Source organism: Haliotis asinina, chromosome 14 (assembly GCF_037392515.1).
Source record: "Haliotis asinina isolate JCU_RB_2024 chromosome 14, JCU_Hal_asi_v2, whole genome shotgun sequence".
Classification (NCBI taxonomy): Eukaryota; Metazoa; Mollusca; class Gastropoda; order Lepetellida; family Haliotidae; genus Haliotis; species Haliotis asinina.
Genome location: NC_090293.1, coordinates 23468954 through 23494123, shown reverse-complemented (window position 1 = coordinate 23494123; position 25170 = coordinate 23468954). Strand labels below are relative to the sequence as shown.

At 39.0% G+C, this 25170-nt stretch overlaps 1 protein-coding gene across 1 annotated transcript in view; it reads left to right on the top strand.

The window, feature by feature from the left end:
- LOC137262263 (uncharacterized) overlaps window positions 1–13604 on the top strand; it is a 32823-nt gene extending 19219 nt beyond the window's left edge. Inside the window, exons 10-19 of the mRNA XM_067800070.1 lie at window positions 100–225; window positions 1333–1476; window positions 5725–5822; window positions 6365–6455; window positions 6818–6954; window positions 7886–7971; window positions 9025–9113; window positions 10267–10365; window positions 10797–10916; window positions 12507–13604. Of these exons, the coding sequence (XP_067656171.1) occupies window positions 100–225; window positions 1333–1476; window positions 5725–5822; window positions 6365–6455; window positions 6818–6954; window positions 7886–7971; window positions 9025–9113; window positions 10267–10365; window positions 10797–10916; window positions 12507–12673 (1157 nt within the window). The 3' untranslated portion in view covers window positions 12674–13604. The remainder of the gene's footprint in view (window positions 1–99; window positions 226–1332; window positions 1477–5724; window positions 5823–6364; window positions 6456–6817; window positions 6955–7885; window positions 7972–9024; window positions 9114–10266; window positions 10366–10796; window positions 10917–12506) is intronic.
- The last annotated feature ends 11566 nt before the right edge of the window (window positions 13605–25170 follow it).

The following is a 25170-nucleotide window of genomic DNA, read 5'->3' as shown; positions in this document are numbered from 1 at the left end:
TTTCTTGAAAGGTAAAATTAAAAGAAATATCATAATTATGATGAACAGTATAGAAATGAAAAGCAAAGTTAACATTAAACATATTCACCTATGTTTCAGTTGACTGCGAAGATGCAACTGTTAAAGAACCTGTCTATTGTAACCATACAGCTTACGTAGAGAAAAACTGTCAGATAATTGCAGATGTACCTGACCGCTGTCCAAAGATGTGCCACATGTGTCCATGTAAGTCAAACCTAACATATAAGACATCATTACGGAACCATAAAGACGGATACGGGTACCTGTGTACAGTGAGTGAGTGTGTTTAGGTTTACGCCGTAGTCAGCAATATTCCAGCCATATGGCGGCTGTCTGTAAATAATCGAATCTGGACCAGACAATCCAGTGATCAGGTGTCTGGACGTCGCCCACGAGTCACGGCACTGCAATAAGTGCGACAACTGTCGTCAGGTTTCAGACATCCCAACCCTTGTTACAGTGGGAGGGAAATGCAGTTAGAACACCGCCCGACTCCATGAGTTCCATAAACGATGAACCTCGGTGAAAACTGGAGAAAAAACACAGCTGTTAACATGCACGACGTGTGTACCAGCTCTTCAACATTTTAATGAGAAAAGTAAACGTTATGGATGTCAACTTCTTCATTGTTAACTTTGGTTATTTCGTTATTCACAAGAACTTGACATCCATACAGCTTGCTTTTCTTATGCATCCCGCTTCTAAGTGACTTTCAAAGATTTGAGCATTTATATGCATGATCCTGTTCATCATTGTTCAGCATAAGGATTGCAGTTGGTTACTCCAAGTTAGTAGGACAATTCATCTTCAATGTGACCAAATATATACATAACATACACCGAGTGCTTTAAGTGAATCTATTAATTGATGGATAGTATACTTGAACTGAGATCGTACTATACATCACTTCTTTGATGGGCATTTTAGAAGTTGTGGTGATGACGAATGATGACAGACTTTATGGAAACTTCTTTTATTCTGTGAAGCGTCGCCTTTTACGGAATAAAAGAAGCTGTATATCCATAAAAACAGTCACCATTCTGTGAAAGGCGACGCATCACCTGTGTCGAAACGTCGACCTTTACGGACGTTTATTCTAAACCGCCTTGTCTGTCTGTGGCATATTGTATCATGTCAGAACTTTTAAAAGTTGAACAAAGTTCGGCAAACACGTGCTCACAACATATGTTCCTTTTAGCTTAAGGTGGAATAACAGCTGCAGGCTCCTTAACATTCAGAAATCCGACGTACAATATGACACGATATGTAAGTAAATACGTGGACGCATTTGTCTCCATTGTGAAAATTTAGACGGCGACTACAGATACGACTATAAAGAAACGAAGCCAGCAACTACACCGAAACCTCCGAGAGTGTGTAAAGACAAGTTCAAGGTCCAACCTGACCACTCCGCCTGCCTCCAACCTTCAAAACAGCTCAACCAAACAGCAACAGGTAACTCCAAATGTTGTACACGTCAGTGATAGAATCGAATTTGCAACGGTAACATTTTGTACACATAAGGATAAACTGAGTTAGTGACAGCGCATAGTTTTAGCTCCTTTAGGTATTATTCAAGCAAGATCACAGCTGAGGACACCAAAAGTATGCTTCAAACATTGTACATATGTGGGGAATCGAACCAAGGTCTTCATTATGACGAGCGGACACTTAACTATTAGGCTATTGCACCACCTCTAAGGCTGATAGAAATGCTGCTTCGGAATGATGGGCTTCGTCAAGTCAAACGATGGCGATGAGCTTTCTCCATATACATACATGACATGGTGTGTGCCAACCTACCAGTTCATTACACAGACCATAAACGTACGAATCAAACATGACAAAGTGTAAACCTGATGAGCAACGGAAGACAGTTTGGTATTACTGTTAGGGAACGGTCGTGAGGTAATCACAGCATCTGGACCGGTGCTTTGAAGCATAACTGTACTTCCAAACAACAAAACCAGAAGCAAGTAAGACACACAGATGTGTCTCTGAAGGTTCCATCTTCCACACAGTACAGAAGGGTAAATATTGTTAATTTTAGTTTTACGTCGCTTTTAACACAGACGACAAAGGAATGGTTTTCACACATTTGCCCCAGCGAACGCTTTATCCAAGGCCACCTCGCCGCCCCACCGTAACTAGTTACACATGGTATGGTTTGTGTTATAATGTTATAAAGCTTTGTGCACGTCCGATGTCCTTGAACTGTCCTTATTGACTTATGCTTATGTATGTATTCTGTGAAATGGGATTGAGAGAATATGGGGCTGTCAAAGCACTTCCATAATGTATGCGACTTGTATTGTTCCACAATGAGTCCAGTCGGGGCAATCCATCGACGTGGATTGGCCGTTGCTTCCCTTGGGACTATTATGACAACAAAATTGCTCGTTCTTGACAAACACGTAACGATTTTTACTTTAAATCAACATAAATGCTTTTCAGCATATTAGCCATTGACAAGTATCTTCTGAATACATCCACCATATACTGTGAGGCAGACGCTTCAACCAACAAGCGTGTTTTTTCTTGACTGTATGGATTTTTTGAATGCTAAGATTCTCATCGTGAAGCGATAAATCTGAAAGATCTGTTTTCATTGTGAGGGAGAATTATCTGTATAATACATTGTAACCAAATAGTATGCAAAGTGAAGGACGGATTGATTGTTTATAATTGTGTTCTATTACATTTGTTTTCGATTTGCAAAAAATAATGCAAATGAATACATTTGATTATGAAAACCCCAACCCATTTGAAATTTAAACATTTTTTTTTACTTATAATGTCCATGTACACAGACTAGTTCTCGTCGCAACATGGCCGATATAATACGGAACGTAATTCAACGTATAATCAAACTCAAGTAACATTCAGACAAACATCGCCCATATACTTGACAGATATGGTTGTCCATACTATCAACCTCCTAGTATTTCACAGTCTTTATTGATTCAATTTGTAATGGATAGCATTCGTAAGTGAGTGAGTGAGTGAGTTAATATTTATCGTCACATCGGCAATATCTCAGCCATATCGTGACGAGAACATTTAATACTGAAATGAAATATATATATCTATTATAAAAACCTGTCAACAAGAGACAGTAAAACAACTAGAATATCACAGATGAGAATATAAAACTAGTAACTATACCTAAAACAATGTATTTATACAGGACAATACAAGATAAAAATGGGCTATAGATTGCTAACAACTGAAGGTAGATCACCATACTAGGGACCATGGGGACTTACAGTACCTTTGCTACCTGCATGGACCCTAGCTGGATTTACATCATCCCCTCAGCTGGCAGCAATTTGGGAAACCTAGCCATGCAAATAAAAAAGACACTTATGCTACGATTAAAAACATGAAAGTTTGAAATTACTTTGAATGTTTGTGGACTTACGTACCCTCTCAGGGGGACAATAGTTTTACAGTACTTCAACCCCCTTTGAGGATACAGCCACTAACAAGCACAGTTCTGAATTTAAACTTCCAATCATAAAATATTTATCTATTTACAATTCAGACAATAAATCTAATTCTTTTAAAAATGCAATGATTAAATGAGAGCTTGTGTTATTAAAAAGATCCTTCAGAGTCCGTGAATTAAAATACTGATCCCTTGTGATGGAATACTCGACACAGTCAAGCAGGATATGCTTGACTGTGATTCTTCCATCACACGGGATACAAAACGGAGGATCCTCACCTTTAAGCAAATATTTATGTGTATATCTTGTGTGGCCAATACGACATCGTCGCATGATGACCTCCTCAAATCTGGACTGACAACCCAAGTAGGTGTAACCAATATACGGTTTTATTTCATGTAATTTATTGATACCTACTTGAGTGTCCCACTTCTTCTGCATCAGATCACGGATATACGTTCTAATGCAAGCTTTGTAATCTGAATATGGAAGAAAAAGTGGTGTCACAGATTTGTTGAGTGCCGCCTTGGCAGCAAGATCGGCCATCACATTTCCAGAAATACCTACGTGACTGGGTAACCAACAAAAGACGATGTCGTATTGGCCAGTAGCAAGAGTGTTATACAGTTCAATAATTTCAATTAAAAGCGGATGTTTACAAGAAATGTTTTTAATAGCCTGAAGACAAGAAAGAGAGTCGGAATATATTATATACTGTTTACGTTTAGGGTGTCTTTGAATATATTTAAGAGCTGTTAATATGGCGTTAGCTTCTGCTGTAAAAATAGAACTATTATCTGGTAATCTAGAAGATATTGTTCTGGATCCAATGACAGTAGCACAAGCAACTGCACCACCGTCCTTGGACCCATCTGTAAATAAGGATTTGTAATTGTTATATGTATGTTTCAATTGATTATATTCTTGTTTATACTGTAATTCATTAGTTTCTGATTTTTTAAATGTAGTTAATGTTAGGTCAACCTGTGGCCTAACCAACTGCCATGGGGGAGAGGAAAGAAGACGGGAAGGAGCTATATTGTTCAGCTCAATACCAGCAGCAGCAATAAACGGCTTTATTCTGAGCCCAAGAGGTGGAACAAGTGAAGACTTTTTGCTATACAAATCCTCATAAAGGGGATTGAAGACACAGTTATATGCAGGGTTGGATTCGTTAGAGTATAGTTTTATGATATATTGTAAAGATAATTTGATACGGCGTTGTGCAAGAGATGGTTCATCGGCCTCAACGTAGAGACTGTCAATAGGTGAAGTTCTGAAGGACCCAAGACAAAGTCTTAGACCTTGGTGATGGACAGGATCAAGAAGTTTAAGACTGCTTTTGCAGGCTCCACCATAGACAATGGAGCCATAATCAAGTTTAGAACGAACGAGTGATCGATATAAATGGAGAAGGGTAGCTTGATCCCCTCCCCATTTTGAATTTGAAACCACTTTCAACAAGTCAAGAGCTTTCAGGCATTTACTTCTAAGTGATTTAATATGTGGTAAAAACGTTAAGTGTGAATCAAAGATTAGACCCAAGAATTTGGCTTCCTTCACAACTTTAATGGGCGTCCCATCTAGAGACAGTTCAGGGTCTTTATGGGGTTTGTATTTTCGACAAAAATGTATGCAGTTAGTTTTCGATTTAGAAAATTTAAAGCCGTTTTCAAGACACCATTTATTAATCCTGTTTAAACACAACTGCAATTGCCGTTCAATGGTATGCATATTTTTACCACGACAAGAAATATTAAAATCATCCACAAATAACGATCCATCAATTGAATCGTTTAAAACTTTAGATAAACTGTTGATCTTGATGCTAAAAAGAGTGATATAGCATTCGTAAAATGTTGGAATATTTATGTGTAAACGTAAGAAACGCAATTTTATTTGTTGATACTTTAATGACGCGAGTAATATTCTACGGTATTTATTGTTCATGTGCGTCCTTTAATTGGCTTCCGATTAAATAGTAATCTACATACATCTGCAATATTTCAACTGTCGGTAATCAGGACGATTATTCAAGTACGACATAAATGTAACACAAAAGCGAGTGTGCTTAAATGGAAACGCATTTCTTAATCAGCTGTTATGATCAGCTGTCTGTTTGTCAAATATGACTCGTTCTGTATAATTCTATGTCTTCATGACATCCACATCGCCTTTATAACGTTCAATGAATACCATTGTTTGTGCGTTTACAATGGACGTCTCAAGTAAATATGTAACTGGTCTCTTTCAGATTTGAATATTTCACCATCAGTTATAGGCCAGATATTAGATCAGCACAACATGTTCAGACGGAACGTAGCACCGGCAGCTAACAACATGATGAAATTGGTAAATGTATAGGTCAAGTGAAATTCTATAACTAGTTTACCATGTGTCAGATCGTTGATGTTCATCTAATATTGATAAGGCTGTTATATATCAGTATTTGGACAACCATTACAGACTTTGATTGTTTGCGATGTAGATACGTAGCAACTGTACTGCAAATAATCTTTCGTGATTGTAAATGTAAGTGTCAGCGTAACTAAAACGCATGAATTAAAATGCTGCAAATCTTGAAAGATTTAAAATTGCATAAACATCGGCAGTATTTCAGCCATATTGTGACTTTATCATGTTATATTATTGATAAAGGTTTATTGGGATAAGCACAATTATGTCAGAATTTGATGAACGTCTGAATCTCTTTTTGTTTGTTTGTGTGTGTGTGTGTGTGTGTGTGAGAGAGAGAGAGAGAGAGAGAGAGAGAGAGACTTGTCAAATTGCATGACCTCTCATGTATCGCTTCTCATGCCCATGCAGGTTTTAGTGAAATAATTATTTTTTTTCTAAAAGATAGCATTTAGCAATTTAGGTTTTTATTATTTTAGTCTTGGGATGCTGAAGTTGCCATGGTTGCACAAGCGTGGGCGGAGGCCTGTGTGGAAGGCCCGGACGAACCATCACATAGAACCATTCCCGGTACCTTATTCATTCAGAAACTTGTATATAACCTCACCAAAGGCAAGGTAAAGGAGGCAGGAAATTATGTCAAGAAAGTGTTTGTGGACAATAAGGTTCTTATGGGCACCTCCTTAGGTGATGAACGGAACACAGGTGTAGAGGCGCAATCGGGTAGGATGTATTACGTCAGTGGCATCCGTGTCGGGTTATGCATTATATTTACATGATTGTTCATTACACAGGTTACATGTTATAACGCCATTTCACTTTTACGACAATCGTACAAACATCTAAGCCGTACTAGCTAAGGACAGCGTCCTGTTTTTCATTCTTCCTTTTTATTGTTTTGTTTAAAAACAGTGTCATCATTTACATTTCAGGTCGATTCCGCCTAGGTCAAAACATTGTGGCTGGTGCTGAGAATTGGACAGATGCAATCAACAGTTGGGTGGACGCGGGAAAGGACTTCGTATATGGCAGCAGCGCGAACGCAGATAAAACAGCGCCCTATACGCAGGTTCGCAAAACATACTAAAACATTAAAAATAGGGATCATGAATATTTATGGGAAATCATATGGTCATTTCTAACAACAGAGTCACTATCTTAATCCCAAAATTCTCATGTTTGGTTGATATGTTCGTATCTATAAAGCAGTATACGTAACACAAGTCAAATAATGGAAAGTTGAGAGAACCGCGTTAAATCAGTTAGAATTGTTAAATGTGTGTACGTTTCAAAAGTTTCAACATGTTATCAGCATACAAACCGAAACCTCTGACACCAGGATCTGTCGTTTACAGTTGATGATGTTTGTCCATATATTGTCTTGGGTTGAATGTTTCCTGATAATGGTGGTGCATAGAGCTTAGTTACAAATCATTTGAAGTTAAGCAACGTTGAGCGCGGAGAGTCCTTGGATGGGTGGATCCTGCTTGGCAGCATGACAGCTTGATTAGAGTGGTTCTAGGATTTCAGTCATTCACCACAACGGAGCACATGAGATATGTGTGCTCTCACCTTCGGCATGCGAATTTCTTTAAACCTGACTCTGTTCACCCAGCAGCAAATGGGTACTCGGTGGGATAAATTCACGTGACTGTAACCCTCTAGCGCATCACATAGAGCTAGGGTTATCCGGGGTAATAATGTATCACTGCTTTGAACATGCACAAGTGTGTGGAAATAGGAGTTCTATGAATGACCATTATTGTCATTATAATGACCTTTGGTCTGTCACAATTATGTTTTTCTTCGAGCTTTACCTTCACCCTACAGAAAACCCCAAACGCTCTGTTTCACCGCAGCCGCTTTTCACACACTGGTCTGCCGAACTGTTATGATTTCAAAAGCAACTCTTTTACTCTTTCACTGACATCTGGGTGTGAAATTGTCCCCAACAGTCAAAAGTTGACGTAATGAGTCCATTGGTTTTTCATGTTGTTCAGCTCGTGTGGGCAGCGACGACACGGATTGGATGTGGTTTCGCGCTATGTAGCGGGAAATCGGTTTATGTTTGCAACTATGGACCAGGGTAAGAAATCAATCCTGTATGTTTTCCTTATCGAGAATGTCATTTCCTAACATATATTATTTAGAGTTCCTGATGAGTGTTTTCGAGTTTCCAAATGAACATCGATTTGCAAGGATAATGTAAGAGACAAACTCTCTCAGATTCTCAAAATGAATAAATACATTTCTACGAACTGTTTGAGAGGCATTCTAGAAGTTGTAAGTAATAAGAATGACAAGTTATGTACCATGAATAAAAGTAGGAGATGTTCCAGTTTGCGAGCATAAGTAATATAATACTTATCGATAGAGATGAAACATTTCCAAAGAGATGGAATATAGTGTCTCATATTTTTATCATTTTCTGTTCATCATCTCTCTCCTGTTTGACTTCACCATTTGCAGCTTATCAATCTTGTAAATCCAATATCCTCTACAATTTCGAAATGATACATATTATTATGGCATATAGATGAAAGCATGAAAACGGTGCAAGCCTCTGTACTGAAACGTCGCTGTTGAACAATCAAAATTTGATCATTGACCTATAACTTGCCATTCCTGTACATTTCCTTGATAAACATACAGTATTCATATCTACAACTGTCTGATATCCGTGTTTCTATTACAGTCTGATTTAGAATTACTGAAACTCCTTCATTTTAGTTTGACACTTGCAGAATTATCAGAAGTTTCTTACAGATACTGAAAATACTTTAAACTTCAATTTATGATCCATAGCTGCTGTCACGTTTTCATACTGATTCACTTACTCAAGTTCGTGATGCAGTAGGGGCGGCATAAAAGAATCTGCTTTTAGTGAGTAAGTGAGTTTAGGTTTACGCCCCACTCAGCAATATTCCAGTCTGTAAATAGACACGACAATCCTGTGATCAACAACATGAACATCGATCTACGCAATTGGGAACCGACGACATGTGTCTCCGAGTCTGACCACCCGATCCCATTAGTCGTCTCCCAGAAGCATGGGTTGGTGAAGATCAATTCTAACCTGCATCATCACGGGTGCAAAGTACTAGTTGTTATAGAATTATGTGCTTGTGTGTTTGTACAGCGGCAACACACGCATGGATAACAGTAAACCCTACGCTAATGGTACAACTTGCGGAGCATGCAGCAGTAAATGTACCGATGGACTCTGCGGTAAGCCGAAGTTATTTTTTATTCAAGAAGTTCTAGGTTACGTGGGCGAGTAAATTCTGTATCGAATGAGTGAGTGAATGAGTGAGTGAGTGAGTGAGTTTTACGCCGTACTCAGCAGTATTCCAGCTATATGGCGGCTGTCTGTCAGTGTTTCCTCCCGAGCGTTGTAGAAGGGCGCTGCGCCCTGCCGTTTTCTTCTGGCGCCTTGGCCCTTTTCGTGGTCTGGAGGAAACACTATCTGTAAATAATCGAGTCTGGGCCAGACAATCAAATGATCAGCAACTTGAGAATCGATCTGCGCAATTGGGAACCGATGACACGTGTCAACCAAGTCAGCGAGTCTGACCACCCGAATCCTTTAGTCACCTCTTACGACAAGCATAGTCGCCTTTTATGGCAAGCATGAGTTGCTGAAATCTATTCTACCCCGGACCTTCACGGATCAATTCTGTGTCATCATACCAAAATATATCTACACCATAAACAGCTGTCGTCAGTGGACCAGAAAACACCAGACTATCACAGATTTGTTTTAACACCAGCATGTCATACTAAAATCTATCACTATATAATGCAAAACATATACAGTATAAAAGACGGCAACAGATTAGAACTGAAGGAAGATCGCTACCGGCTCGGGTGACAGTGCTACAAAAAGCGCACATCCGACCGTATAGAATCATTGTAATGCAGTGGCGTTGGTATTCCGGGACCGCAATTGGAAAATATAGTCGGTCCTGTGTCCAAATATGGTGCCCAATCCAGACCTGAATGCATACATGGACTAGTATGGCGCTAGATATACCTGTTTTAAGGAGTAGTCAAACACTGTTCACTGACGTCCAACCACGGAAACCCGTGAATGAGTAGAGGTGCCACAGTTTATTAAATTGACGGCATGGGACAAAAGAAATTGACTTCATACTTCACAAACGCTTTTAGAAACAAGGCTATCCCACCGCCTTCGATTTTATCAGAACAAAGGCCACAATAATGAAAAGAAGCTTAAGCTTTTAATAAGTATGGTATGCACTTTTTGAAATATGTTCGTAGAACTGCTGGTAAATATATATTCAACCATTCGCTTTATTGTCTAATCCTGTATGCCATGTTGACAATTTCTTACGAAGAACAACCGTGATCTTCATTCCAGACTGTGGCGACAAGTATTGTGAAAATGATGGGATTTTAAATCCATCCACATGCACATGTTCCTGCAAAACGGACTTCTATCAACAACCAGGATGCTCTTGTAAGTATTATGATGGTGACCTCTGATATTAGAGAATACTAATGATTGAAAAGAAATATCCTGCATAATTAACCTCGGTATATAAGTGAAATCTGAATGAAAGCCTCCATTAAGCAATATGTGGTATCCTAATGTGTGTGTTCCGCATGATGATCGTAACATCTTGAGATCTAGCTGTGTAAGCTATGGCAGTTATGATTTTAATGTCCCCATTAGTAATCATTATCATCGGTAATTTGACGCCAACAGATTGTACTAGGTATCATGTATTAGAGGTAATAGCCTGCGAGACGCATATAGGAAGTCTCTAAAGTTCACGATCCATTATATCAGAGCTTCGTTCATATTTTAAAACGATAATTTGCATGTCCGATACTGATACCTTAGAAATTCACCTACACTTGATGCACACATTGCTTGTTTATTCCCAGTGTCCTGTAATGACGTCAAAGAGCCAGTTTTCTGTACCAAAGAGATCTTTCCTGAAGCTGCCTGCGATAGTAATCCCCTGGCCCAAGTCTTTTGTCCAAACCTATGTAATGTATGCCCATGTAAGTGTTTAATTATCCATTATTCACGCACGCTGGTGAAACACGCTGGTGAAACGAATGCATGCATTATTAATGTTTGCTGGGACATACCACAATTGTATCCACAAGTCTAAACGATACAACTGTGTCAGAACAAAATGAGGTATTTACATTCCATTGTTTCCGAAGTAATTGTATCTGCATGCCTAGTAATACAATTTATAGTCAAATTTCATTGTGTTTGTAGTACGGTTGCTAAATTTTCATGATTTTCGTAATACACGATTCTGCAAGTCTCAAAAGTACATCTGTTTAGGAGTGAACGAGCGAGTGAGTTAGTGATGACTTACAGTCACATTTTCAGTATTTCAGCCATATAGTGACTAAGACAAGTTCACCATATATGCATGTAAATATGCCTTAAACATATTGTATTCATGAAAGTGAACACACATTACTGCTTATGTTGACACCGCTCCGAACAGGTAAATAATAAAATGCCTGTCAAAGAATGACAATAAAAACAACTAGAATATCAATTATGAACATACAAATGAATAAAAATTATGTGAATCTATAGACATTGAAATATAAAAACAGGCTGGCCACTGCCACCAACAGAACGCACAGTACATTTGCTACCTGCATGGACCCTACCTGGATTTACAACACCCCTTCAGAGGCTAGCAATTGTAGCCATTATTTTTTCAAAAATCCACAAATTCTAAGATTAAAGCTCTGGAAATGATACATGTGCGTTGAATGCTATAGTCTTAGTCTGGAGGACCAATTGAGTCTGAATAATAATTCTGTTGTTTTCGAAATATGTATCTGCATGTCTATAAAATACAACAGTTTTCTAAAAGAAGGTATTCAAATGTCTTTCTTTTCATATTACATCAATCTGCAAAAATACAAATTTCCGAAAAATAAAGTGTTCAAGTTTCACTATTTTTGCAATGCACGTGTTCACCGCATTTCTATAAAATTTAACGTAACTGTTTCCTAAGAACAAAGCATTAAAGATCATTGTTCATTTATTCAATTCGTATTCACCGCTATGCCTTCATCGAAAATGATAGTTTCTTCTTATTCATAATACAAATATATCATAGATGGAATGAGGTGAAGGTTGACAGGTTGCTTTCTGTCACTTTCGTCATCAGATAACGAGGGACATTTTTGTGTGTTCAGAGTTTATTAAATACACTAAATAAGAACATTGTGTCAATATGTTGCATTTGTCACTTCGTACACAAAACACATGAGAACAGTGTTTACATTTTATACTTGACAAAAATAGTCAGGTATATTTGTAAATTTTTAAATTATGAATAATGATGTATTTATTCATTGGTATGCTGGTAGAATATCAGTCATAAAAAGACTATTATCCCTAATACGTATTTCGTCCGGTATATTTGATACATTAGATCCAAAACAGTGAGAAGAGTGTTGATACATTACGTTTGATATCTGAGATACAGAGCTGTGAGAAGGTCGTTTGTACATTATACAAAAACACAGTGAGAAGAGAGTTAAACATGCTATTTGCTATTTCAGATACAAAGTGGTGAACACAATATGAATACATCGTGTTTGGCATTTCAGATGCAGACCCAAATTACTCCGATGTTGGTGTGACAGCGCCCCCTCCGACACGTCCCCCAGTCGAGCCCGCTTTTCCGTGCGGGCCGATCCAAGGTGCTGCACATCTGGATGCCCAGATAAAAACTGTAATCGTCAGTTTTGTAATTGCGGCCACGTCATTGTTTTGAGAACATAAACAATATGTGGCGCCACTGACATCTGTATTCAGTACCAAAAAGGAATCATCGTGAACTGACTTAATACTTATGTAATACATATATGATAATTATTTAATAGAATTTGGAAAATTAAATGATGATCTGTTATTTTGTTTTCATCAAGTGTTTAAAACGTATTTGTATAACTATTCTGTACCCCAAAGCGATGTCATTGAGTCGATTCATTTGGAGCTGGTCCCCTTACAGCATGTGATTGTGTGAGTATGGTTTTACGCCGTTTCCAGCAATATCAACACAGGGACAATCATACGTATCCTTCAAACATGGTTCGTAAGTGTGAAATCTAGGACTTTCAGCTTGACTAATGAACAATTTAACCTCTTGGCTACCCAACAGCACCTCATCCTGGTGGAGTATGTGGAGGTAATACAAGGGCCTATTTGGGTTATAATAGGGTGCAAAATAATTTATGGAGTCAGTGGGGTTTCCGTGTTTGGGGATACGGCAAAAGGGGAACTGGGAAGGTTTATTGATGTGGAGGAAGTCAGTTACATTCCAACGACACAATCTCTCCATCAACGGAGATGAAGGATAACTCAAGTGTATTTCACTCCATTATGTAAAACTAGCAGTCTTCAGTTGTTACTGCATTAATTCGTGAATCCTTATGAGACGTAAGTCTGAATGAATTGTAGAACACCGTCACATTCGCTGCGCATGGAATGCGTCAGCCCAAAGCCTAATTACCCTGTTATATGCACGTGTAGTAAAGCGTTGCAGAAACATGCTAATTACTCTTACAAACCTTGCATATCACAACCAATCGATAACAATCGATGTATGTAACAATGACTGTGAGAAACGTGAGAAACCGATTATAAGTGGTGTTATGTATGATGGAAAGAACAGTAATAAAATCAACAAAAAATTCAAGCACAAACACAAACGCTTGAATAATGCAACGCATATTTATCCGTCGATCATTACATTAACACAGATCGATGGTCAACGAGGTTTAATATTTTGTTACGGTTATTAGTTAGCCGGTATAAAAAATCCCATCAGAACCAGCAAAATATAACACTGACAAGTCTATAATATTCAGTAAGATGTATTGAGTAAAGATACAGTGATTCACAATAGAAGTTTCATGTACAATGCAACTGAGCTAAATCTAAAGTAACGGGTCACAAATAAGATATCAGTATGATATTGAGAGTAAGAAACAGTTATACTGAACGTTACAAGGCGAGCGGTCAGGCAGCCGTTATGTAGTTCAAGCGCTGACGAAGGCAAGCAGTTTGAGTGAGTGCGAGTGAGTTAATATTTAATATCTCTGCCATGTCGTGACGAGAACATTTAATACTGAAATGAACTGTATTTCTAATATAAAAAAGCTGTCAACGAACGAGAGTAAAAGAACTAGAATATCACAAATGGAATTAAAACTAGTGCGGAAAGTTAAAACTAATATCACTATTCGGACAATACAATATAAAGACGGGCTATAGATTGCCAACGACTGAAGGTAGATCACCATACTAGGGACCATGGGTGTCCCACTTCTGCTGCATCAGATCACGGATATAAGATCTAATGGTAGCTTTATAATCGGTGTATGGAATAAGAAGTGGTGTCACAGATTTGTTGAGTGCCGCCTTGGCAGCAAGATCGGCCATTCCGTTACCAGAAATGCCCACGTGGCTGGGTAACCAACAGAAGACGATGTCGTATTGGCCAGTAGCAAGTGTATTATACAATTCAATAATTTCAATTAAAAGTGGATGTTTACAAGAAATATTTTTAATAGCCTGAAGGCAAGAAAGAGAATCGGAATAGATTATATATTGTTTACGTTTAGGGTGTCTTTGAATATATTTAAGAGCTGTTAATATGGCGTTAGCTTCAGCTGTAAAAATAGAACTATTATCGGGTAATCTAGAAGATATTGTTCTGGATCCAATGACAGTGGCACAAGCCACTGCGCCACCGTCTTTGGATCCATCTGTAAATAAGGGTTTGTAATTGCTATATTTATGTTTTAATTGATGATATTCTTGTTTATATTGTAAGTCATTAGTTTCTGATTTTTTAAATGTAGTTAATGCTAGGTCAACTTGTGGCCTAACCAGTTGCCAAGGAGGAGAAGAAAGAAGACGGGAAGGCGATATACTTTCCAGCTCAATACCGGCAGAAGAAATAAATGGTTTAATTCTGTGCCCAAGAGGTGGAACAAGAGAAGACTTTTTGTTATACAAATCCTCATAAAGGGGATTGAACACACAGTTAAAGGCAGGGTTAGATTCATTAGAATATAATTTAGTAATATATTGTAAAGACAGTTTTATACGACGTTGAGTAAGAGATGGTTCATCGGCCTCAACGTAGAGACTATCAATAGGTGACGTTCTGAAAGACCCAAGACAAAGTCTTAAGCCTTGATGGTGGACGGAGTCAAGAAGTTTATGGTTGCTTTCGCAGGCTCCACCATATACGATGGAACCATAATCAAGTTTCGAACGCACGAATGATCGATATAGATGTAAGAGGGTTGCTTGATCCCCTCCCCACTTTGAGTTGGAAACAACTTTCAACAAGTCAAGAGCCTTCAGGCATTTAGTTTTAAGGGACTTAATATGAGGCAGAAATGTTAAGTGGGAGTCAAAGATTAGGCCCAAGAACTTGGCCTCCTTTACAACATTGATGGGAGTGCCATCTAGAGATAGTTCAGGGTCTTTATGTGGCTTATATGTTCTGCAAAAATGTATACAAATAGTTTTGGATTTAGAAAATTTAAAGCCGTTTTCAAGACACCATTTATTTATTTTGTTTAAACACAACTGCAGTTGCCGTTCAATAGTATGCATGTTTTTCCCACGACAAGAAATATTAAAATCATCCACAAATAACGATCCATCTATTGAATCGTTTAAAACTTTTGATAAACTATTTATCTTTATGCTAAAAAGTGTGACAGACAGAATATTGCCTTGTGGAACACCCTGATCCTGAGTGTAATGATCAGACAGGGTAGCACCCACTCGAACTTGAAACTGTCTATCATTTAAAAAGTTGGCTATAAATTGAGGTAAACAACCTCGCAAGCCAAAGTCATGTAAATCTCTTAAAATACCATATTTCCAGGTTGTGTCATATGCTTTTTCTAGATCAAAAAAGATAGACACAGCATGTTGTTTATTAATTAGTGCATTTTTAACAAATGATTCTAAACGCACTAAGTGATCAACAGTACTTCTTTTTTTGCGGAAACCACACTGTATATCTGTTATGAGATTATTTGTTTCCAAGTACCAAACAAGTCGATTATTTACACAGCTAGTTAATGAAATTGGACGATAATTAGATGGATCCGTATGATCACGTCCAGGTTTAGGTATTGGTACTACTATGGCGTCACGCCATGAAGGAGGAAAGTTACCCGATGTCCAAATACCATCAAAAATATTTAGGAGAGTTTCCTGACAGGATTCTGGTAAATGTTTCAGGAGTTGATAATGTATGTTATCAGCTCCTGTAGCAGTATCATGGGCTTGATCAAGTGCAGTATGGAGTTCATGAATAGAAAACGTTTCATTATAATCTTCCCCATTATCAGAATTGAAATTAATAGTTTTCTTTTCTTCTTGTTTTTGATATTGCTGGAATTTTGGTACATAATTTGAAGAGGAAGAATGTTTAGCAAGGGTTTCACCTAGTTTATTAGCAATATCTGATTTATCAGTAAGCAATTGATCTCCATGTTTAAGATGATGGACAGTAGATTTAGTACCTTTACCTTTAATTTTCTGGACCATGTTCCACACCTTGGACATGGGTGTCCGAGAGTTTATTTTAGATACATAATTTTGCCAAGATTGGCGTTTGTTCTGTTTAAAAAAACGCCGTGCTTTAGCATTTAAAATTTTAAATTTATTTAAATTATGCACCATAGGATGGCGACGGAAATAATGTTCTGCTTTTTTCCTTGCCTTCCTAGCTTGTTTGCACTCATCGTTGAACCATGGTTTTCGAATATGGGGAACTGCAGAGGAATTTGGTATACACTCATCAGCTATAGAGTTCAATTCATCAGAAAAGCATTTAATAGCATCAGGAACGTCAATAAAAAGTTCAGGTTTAAGTTTTTCAGCACACAGTGTTTCATATAAAGCCCAGTTAGCCTTTTTAAAATTCCGCCTTGATGATGGAGGAACATCAGTTGGAGTTACAGATTTTAGTACAGTAGGAAAATGGTCACTTCCACAGAGGTCATCGTGGACTGACCATTCAAATTCATTTAGTAGTTCTGAATTTGTGAGTGACAAGTCAAGAGCAGAATAAGTCCCTGTACCGGGGTGTAAATATGTGTTGGAACCATCATTATAAATACATAAATCATTGTCAGAACAAAAGTCCTCCAACAATTTACCTTTAGTGTTTGTAGTTACACTACCCCAGAGTGGGTTGTGCCCATTTAAGTCTCCCATTATAATACAGGGCTTCGGGAGCTGATCATATAGAGCTTGAAGATCAGTTTTGGCAAACGTCGAAGACGGTGAAATGTAAAGAGAGCATAGCGTAAACGCTACATGTAAAGTAATTCTCACAGCAACAGCCTGCATATTAGTATTAAGTGAAACAGGGCTTTGAATAACGTTTTGTCTGACTACAATGGATGATCCGCCAGTGGCCCGATCACCCGGAGGTGAAAAAGAATGATATGCATTATAATGACGAAGGTCAAATGTATCTGTTTGTTTTAAATATGTCTCCTGGAGACATATCGCTGAAGGTGTAAAATCTTGGACTAATAGCTGTAATTCATGTAAGTTAGTCCTCACTCCTCTGCAGTTCCACTGTACAACATTATTGGAATAAACTATCTTTTGGGGGGATTTATTGGGGATCTACCCCGCACTCTTTTGGAGGGCGACAAGCTATGTGCCCTAGAATGGACGTTTTCGGAAACATCCATATCTTCTAAGGATCCGAACTTATTAAAAAGTTGGATTTTGTTACTAGACCCTTTTGAGGCTCTTCCACTTTTACCCTTTTGTGAAGATTCACATCTGGATTTAAGCTTGTTTTTTTCAGTTTCTTTCACATTGGATTGAGACGTCCGTTTTGCATTTGTCTGAGATAATTTCTCCTGTGTACAAGGTACATCCTGAACACCCATGGGCTCAGGAAGTACGTCTGCCGTTTGAGTGGATGATTCAGGTAGCAGAGTCTGAGGAGTGTCAGTATTAATCCATGTTAAGTTGGTTTGACAGCAAACAGAAGACTTGATTACATTCACGGTTGGCGAAGGCGATGTTCTGGTAACAGAAGCATAAGTTTCTGATAAGTCTGATCTTTGGACAAGTTTTTTTGCATCTGCAAAGCTAATGTTTTGAGTATATTTGATTTTGTTGATTTCCAAGTTCCGCTTCCAAACTGGACAGTCTTTTGAGAAAGACGAGTGACTTCCGGCGCAGTTAACGCATTTCTCAAAGTTGTTGGTACAATCTTCTGTTGTAGGTGTCTGCTCACCACAGTGAGCACACGTGACAGACAATGTACAACTATTCACTCCATGTCCAAATTTCTGGCACTTAAAACACCTTAATGGGTTAGGAACATAGGTATCAACAGCGATGTTACAGTATCCAGCTTTCACAGATTTTGGAGCAGTTGGCGAGGAAAAAGAAAACAAATATGTGTTTGTTGGAACAGTTTCTTTATTTTTCCGGGTTGTAAACCTTTTGACATGCATGACACCTTGATCTTTCATCTCTGTCCCAATATCTAATTCCGTCATGTCCGCAAACAACTGATCACGATCTCGAATTATGCCTTTGCTAGTGTTGAGCGTCCTGTGAGCTGAGACTGATACGGGAATTCCTACCAACATTTCAGTTGTCATCAGGTTTGTAGCTTGCTGTCGTTTACTACATTCAATGAGAAGAGCTCCTGAGCGCAAGCGTCTAATATTTTTGACATCACCCGCAATGCCTTGAATAGCCTTCGATACTGCAAACGGGTTCAACTTTAGTGGTGTCTTATCATGAGTCTCGATCACTATAAAGCGTGGCCAGTAGTCAATTGATTGGGTCGGTCTGTGTTCATTATCATCTTCATCAGGGTCTAGTGGACGTTTTGCTTCTTTAATGGGGGTTTCGTAAGCCATAGTTGGTTTTAAACGGTTCATCATCCGAGCTCCCCACCCACCACGGAGTATCACAAGGGCAATGCTAAAAACAAGCGGGCCTCCAGCTTGCAGCACCAAGGATACCCGGATGATATAATCCAGTAGAAAAATCAAAGGATTAATATTTCCACCAGATTGGCCCATGAGCCACCGCCTTCTGGGCATACGACTCTAGGCAAAAACATATATAAAATGATGAATTTCAAATTACAATCTCCAAAGAGCCAAGCATGAAAAATCAAATTACCAGTTTCATAAATTTTGAGCATGAAATAGTTGTAGCTCAGGGCTTGGCGTGACCAGCCGATTGATAGAACTGGGCCAGTTCTACCACCCGTCTAGGTGAAGTAAGGGCCAAAGTGGTGTGTTGAGCAATAGGAACACTGATCCTGCTCCCATTGCCCTCAACCACCAGGATCCCCTCCTCCACCGACACAGGGCCGCAACCCACGGCAAACGGGTTGGTGGACCAAATATCGCCCCGGGTCCACTACGGGGGTGTCGGCGAGCTCTTGGCGTTACCCAGCACCCGCCACGAGGAGGTGGCTCGCCACGGGTGCCCTTAAGCTAAGCCTCACCTAAGATTTTGCTGACAGTTTCATGATCCAGTCCTAGCCAGAGTTTTAGCTATGCAAAAACAACCAAACTTAAAACAAATTTCGAGCTAAGCAGTTTTCAGACTAAAGACACTTTCATGATCCCGACGCCAGAAGGTACCAAGCCAAGGGAAGCGAGAACAATGAGAAGTCAGATAGTACAGTGTGTTGGGGATGCAAGCGAGGCGAGGTCCGCATATTTAGAGAGTGAGTGAGTTAAAGTTTTACATCGCATCGGCAATTTTACAGCCATATAGCGATGAAAACAAGGTTATCAATTTAAAATATCCGTCGACAAAGGACAGTAAAACTAACTAGATTATCACAGATATATTGATGTTAAAACTAGTCATGAAATCTAAAACTTTTAAACTAGAGAGGACGATACAGAGAATAAATACAGGATATAGGTCGCCAACAACTGACGGTAGGTCACCATACTAGGGACCATGGGGACTTACAGTACTTTTGCTACCTGCATGGACCCTAGCTGGATTTATATCATCCCTTCAGCTGCAGGCGATGAAGTGAATTTTAGCCAAAATTAAAATGACAGGGATACTACAATTAAAATAGACGGTCAAGTTAAATTACCTTTGAATGCCTTGGGACTTACGTACCTCCTCAAGAGGACAATAATTTTACTCTACTTCAACCCCCCCTTGAAGCATATTTAGAGATGCTTTATCTGAATCTTGCCAATTACATTGCTGTCAAAAGGGAGAGGAAATTCAACGATGTAACTAAATTGACTGGTTTTAAGAACACTACCATGTGTCTTGGCTGGAGTTCTGCTGTGAAATCCTTTGTTGTCCTCATGAGTCTTGCCATGCATCACCAGAGGATCATCGGATAAATGAATATGTGCAAACGTAAACACGAAGAGCCTCCACACTGACCAAACCCTGAGAGGAACAAGTGTGTCAGGCTCTGTTATCCGACATGATCCTTCTGGTAAGACTCTGGATATCATGTTTTGTCCAATGAACGTCTCCAAAGGAATGGGAGAATCATTTTGACCTAAGGCTTGTTTCGAGAATTCAGCTCGATAAGCAAGCCATTAAAGACTTGAGCAAATCAAGTAGGCGTTCAGGGAGATGACTGCAATCAAGATACATGTACATCAAAATCCATTCCTGAGGACAGGGTCGCAAGCATTCTTTGTAGTCAATCCAGTACATGTAGAGTTGGCAGTGATACGTTTCAGCACCTTCCAAAATCAATTTGTGTACAAGTTAATCCATGTAACCTTAACATTCATTCCGTGCTTCCCACTATATATTTTTGTCACAAGACGAGCAGTAAGATCGCACAAGGTTTGTCAAACCCAATATTTTATCCTCACAAACCCGGTTTTCGGACAGAGAAGAATACTTTGTTACCGCGTGGATGAACTCCAAAAACAATAATATTATTTCTCACATTTAGATGGTTCATGTAGGGATCAATTCAACACAATTCCCGATCTCCATCGAGATGGACAGCGTGGCCACCATTGTTCATCTTGGAGAAAGACGTTACCTATTTTCGGACACGTGACTAGTCCATGTGTTGGAGGGATTCCCTGACATGTACGACAATGTATGGAGCACGAAAGAATTCGGCGAACGTTAACAAACAAAACATGTCCAAATTCGAAGTTCTGACATGAAAATCACAACTCTAGAATCAGTAACATATTTCCTGTCGCTGACAATTCATCTGTCACTTTTCTTTCTGGTGTGACACCAGAATTCTGTATTTTGACGAACTGGCGTGCAAACCTGTAGGTGGAGCCAGTGTCTACAACTAGCTAGGGTGTGTACATTCCGCCCATTTCACAAAAATAAGTGAGACACAGTTTTTCACCTATACAAGAAGAAATAACTTGCACTGGCAACAATCTTTGTTGTCGTCATTGATCCCCGAGTCAAGAGTCGGAGTTGCATGTGTCAACTACTTGTGTTACGAGCTGATGATTCTGAAAATTGGGTTGAAGACAACTGAACTTCCTTGGCATACGGTTGATTGTCTTGGTTATCGTTCATTTTGTGGAAAGGCATCATCAGTTATTGCCCGTTCTCCGACTATTGCGCTAATAGCTTTCTGCTCTTTAGTAGGTTTGGGGTCACAACAAATTGTTCCATCATTTCTTGTAAAGATGCTGAAATTGTTGACGTTCCGCGTGATGTAGAACTAGCCTGATTTTTGTCCCTGCTTTTCTCGGTATCTTCGGTGGTCAGAAATGGTCCGCATTAAATGAGACTTCCTGACAATGTTCTTGTTAAATGGCCAGAATCCACATTTTCTAAACGAAGTTTGCAGATGTGCTTCTGTAAGATCCGCTGAATACTCCTTGCTTTAACGCTTTGCAGTCTAAAACGAAAAACGTATTTTCTTGCAGGTATTTAGGTCTAATATTACAATAAATCCTCGCATATAATCAAATGCCAATTCCTTTAATTTTCATTCACTCAACAACACAGAGGCATGTGACACCATCATACAAGATCAGAAGTGGCTTCTCGGCAGTAGGTTGAACGCTGATCCTCAGGAAATGTTCAGAAATATACTGTCTAAAGATTTTGCTTTTGGATCATCCAGAATCACGGACAGTCCCTGCTGTACCAGGAGAACAACCCTTTTAGAAATGTTCGTCCCGCATTCAGTGACCTGTGGAGATGAAGTAACGAGGTATTACTGTAGTAGGTATTAGATCTTGACAGAGACACTGGATTTTAAATGATCTGGGCTTCCACACTGTTACTTCAGGCCACCTATTTAAAAACCCATAAAACGGGTGACGTGACAGTGGATCGTTATCATCTTTCTATCCCAAGCTGACCTGAAGATGTAATGCAATAGTTGCAACATTTTGCCGGAGTGACACTGGAGGTGTTACCTTGCGAGTTGCATCACCTTTACGTTTGAGTTGCCGGTGTTAGAATGCTTTTCCTTATTTCTGAAGAGTATATTTTCGTTTTGTAAATTTGTTCTTCCTTTTCCATTAATGTTTTCTCCGAACCTTTCGGTTTGCCTAAAGGGAATCAACACTTGGGAGAAGTACATTTTCTTTCGTTGTCTTGTATTGTGATTTTGATTTCTTCCAAATTCATCTTCGCCTTTTAGACATGGAGTTCCCTAATGATCTTAAATTAAGGTATAAATCAATCCAGTTTCTGCAAGTTGTCATAGAAACCGGACTTTGTTTTGTCTTTTCTTCTTATCATAAGATTTTTTTCATTCAAAACTGTGTGAAGTTCGTCCAAAGTTCGAGCGGCAGAATAGACAGAAAAATAACTTCTTGTAACAGGTCTGCAGAAAAAGAAAAGAAAAAGAAGAAAAAGAAGAGAGAAATAATATATATATATTTTTGAAAAAAGACACGTTTTAGTTGTTTAAGGGCCTCTGGCCTTGTAAGGTAAATCACAAATTTCCTAAGAATGGAGTTGAACTAAATGAAAAACAAGATTTTCGGAAATATTTTAACACATGGTAAACATTTCGGGGCCAACTGGCTCTATGCCGGAAGAGTTTGCATCACGAGAGGGACAGAAGTTGACACGGACGTCCATTAGGGGGTTTGAGTCTGCTGCCACTGGAGCATTCTGCTCATGCAAAGTTTCCTGGCGGAGTGGGTATTGCAGTTTTTACTCCGTCAGGTAAGCATACTCTGGCATGGTATTGTCACACTGTAGCTAAGGCGACTTGCTATTGACGCACGGATTTCTACACCATCCTGTCGCTTTGGCACTCCGGTTGTATGGTTTTGGATAATTTAGAGGGTCTGTACATAATAGGAGTCTGGACCAGACAATTCAGTGATCAACAACATGAGCATCGACCAGTGAAATTTGGAACCGATAACGTGTCAATCACGTCAGCGAGATTGACCACCTGATCCCGTTAGTCGCCTTTTCCGACAAGGATAGTCGCCTTCCATGGCAAGCATGGGTTGCTGAAGGCATATTCTACCCCGTACCTTCACGGGTCTGGTAAGTTTAAATTTGCTTCAAATGTTTTGGAACTTACGTACCCTGTTAGGAGGACAATATTTTTTGAATACTTCAACCCCCTTTGAGGATACAGCCAATAACAAACTCAGTTCCTAATCTAAACTACCAATAATAAAATATTTATTTATTTACAAATCATTTGACAAATCTGATTCTTTCTAAAATGCAATAATTGAATGAGAACTCATATTATTAAAAAGATCGTTTATAGTTTGAAATAAGTACGCCTTGTGATGTAATGTTTAACGCAGTCAAGCAAGACATGCGACCGTAATTTTATCTTCACATGGGATACAAAACGGAGGATCTTCACTTTTAAACAAATATCCATGTGTATATCTTGTCTGGCCAATGCGAGATCGTCCCATGATGACCTCCTCAAATTTAGAGTGACAACCCAAGTAGGTGTAATAAATGTAGGGTCATATAACATCATGTAATTTATTAGTACCTGCTTGAGTGTCCCACTTCTGCATCAGATCATGGATGTAAGAGCTAATGACTGCTTTATAATCTGAGCGTAGAGTAAGAAGTGGTGTCACAGATTTGTTGAGTGTTGCCCCAGCAGCAATATCTGCCATTGTATTCCCAGAAATTGGCCAGTAGCAAGATCAAGATACCGCTGTTATCCGGTAATCTAGTCCCTAGAAGTTATTGTTCTGGAACCAATGACAGTGGCACAAGCTACTGCGCCACTATCCCTGGACCCATCTGTAAATAATGTCTGCTATATTTACTTTCTAGTTCTTAATTTATTATATTCCTATTTTTTTATTTAATACATTAATTTCAGATCATTTATATGCAGTGTATGTTAGTTCAACATGTGGCCTAACCAACTGCTAAGAATGAGAAGGAAGAAGGCGGGAAGGGGATATATTTTCCAGCTCAGTATAAGCAGAAGAAATAAATGGTTGAATTCCGTGCCCTTGAGGCGGAACAAGAGAATATGTTTTGTTGTATAAATCCTCATCAAGGGGATTGAAGACACCGTTATAGGCTGGGTTAGATTCATCAGAGCGTAATTTGGTAATGTATTGCAAAGACAATTTTATACGGCGTTGTGTAAAAGATGCTTCATCGTCCTCATCGTAGAGACTGTCAACATGAGAGGTGCTATAGGACCCAAGACAAAGTCTTAGAACTTGGTGGTGGACAGAATCTGTTTTAGGTTTCTGTTGCAGGCTCCACCATAGACGATGGAGCGAGCCATAATCAAGTTTCAGCCAGTTTATTTGCAATATCTGATTTCTGATGATGGACACTAGATTTGGTACCTTTACAGACAGCAGGCTTAGGTTTAGGTTTAACTTTAACAATTTGTCGGCTTTCGATTGAGACTTTGAGTGTGACTGAGACGATGATTTGTGATCAAAAGAAGATGTGGGTGTACTAGCAAGTAATTCTTCAGTATGAGATGATATAGCAGGGTGTAAAAGCTGTGGAGAGTCTGTGTGGTGTCTTCTCACTACAGAGAGCACACACAACAGACAATGTGCAAGTAGTCACACCCTGGCCTAATTTCTGGAATTTAGAACTCCTGAGAGGGTTGGGGATGCAGATGTCAACTTGGATGTTATAGTAACCTACCTCCAGTTATTTCGTAGCATTTGGAGATGAAAACAAAAACAGATAAGTATTCGTTTTGAAGGTGAGATTGCTGTGTCGGATTGAAAAGCGCTTTACATGAAGCACACCTTGATCTTTCATTTATGATACTAAGTC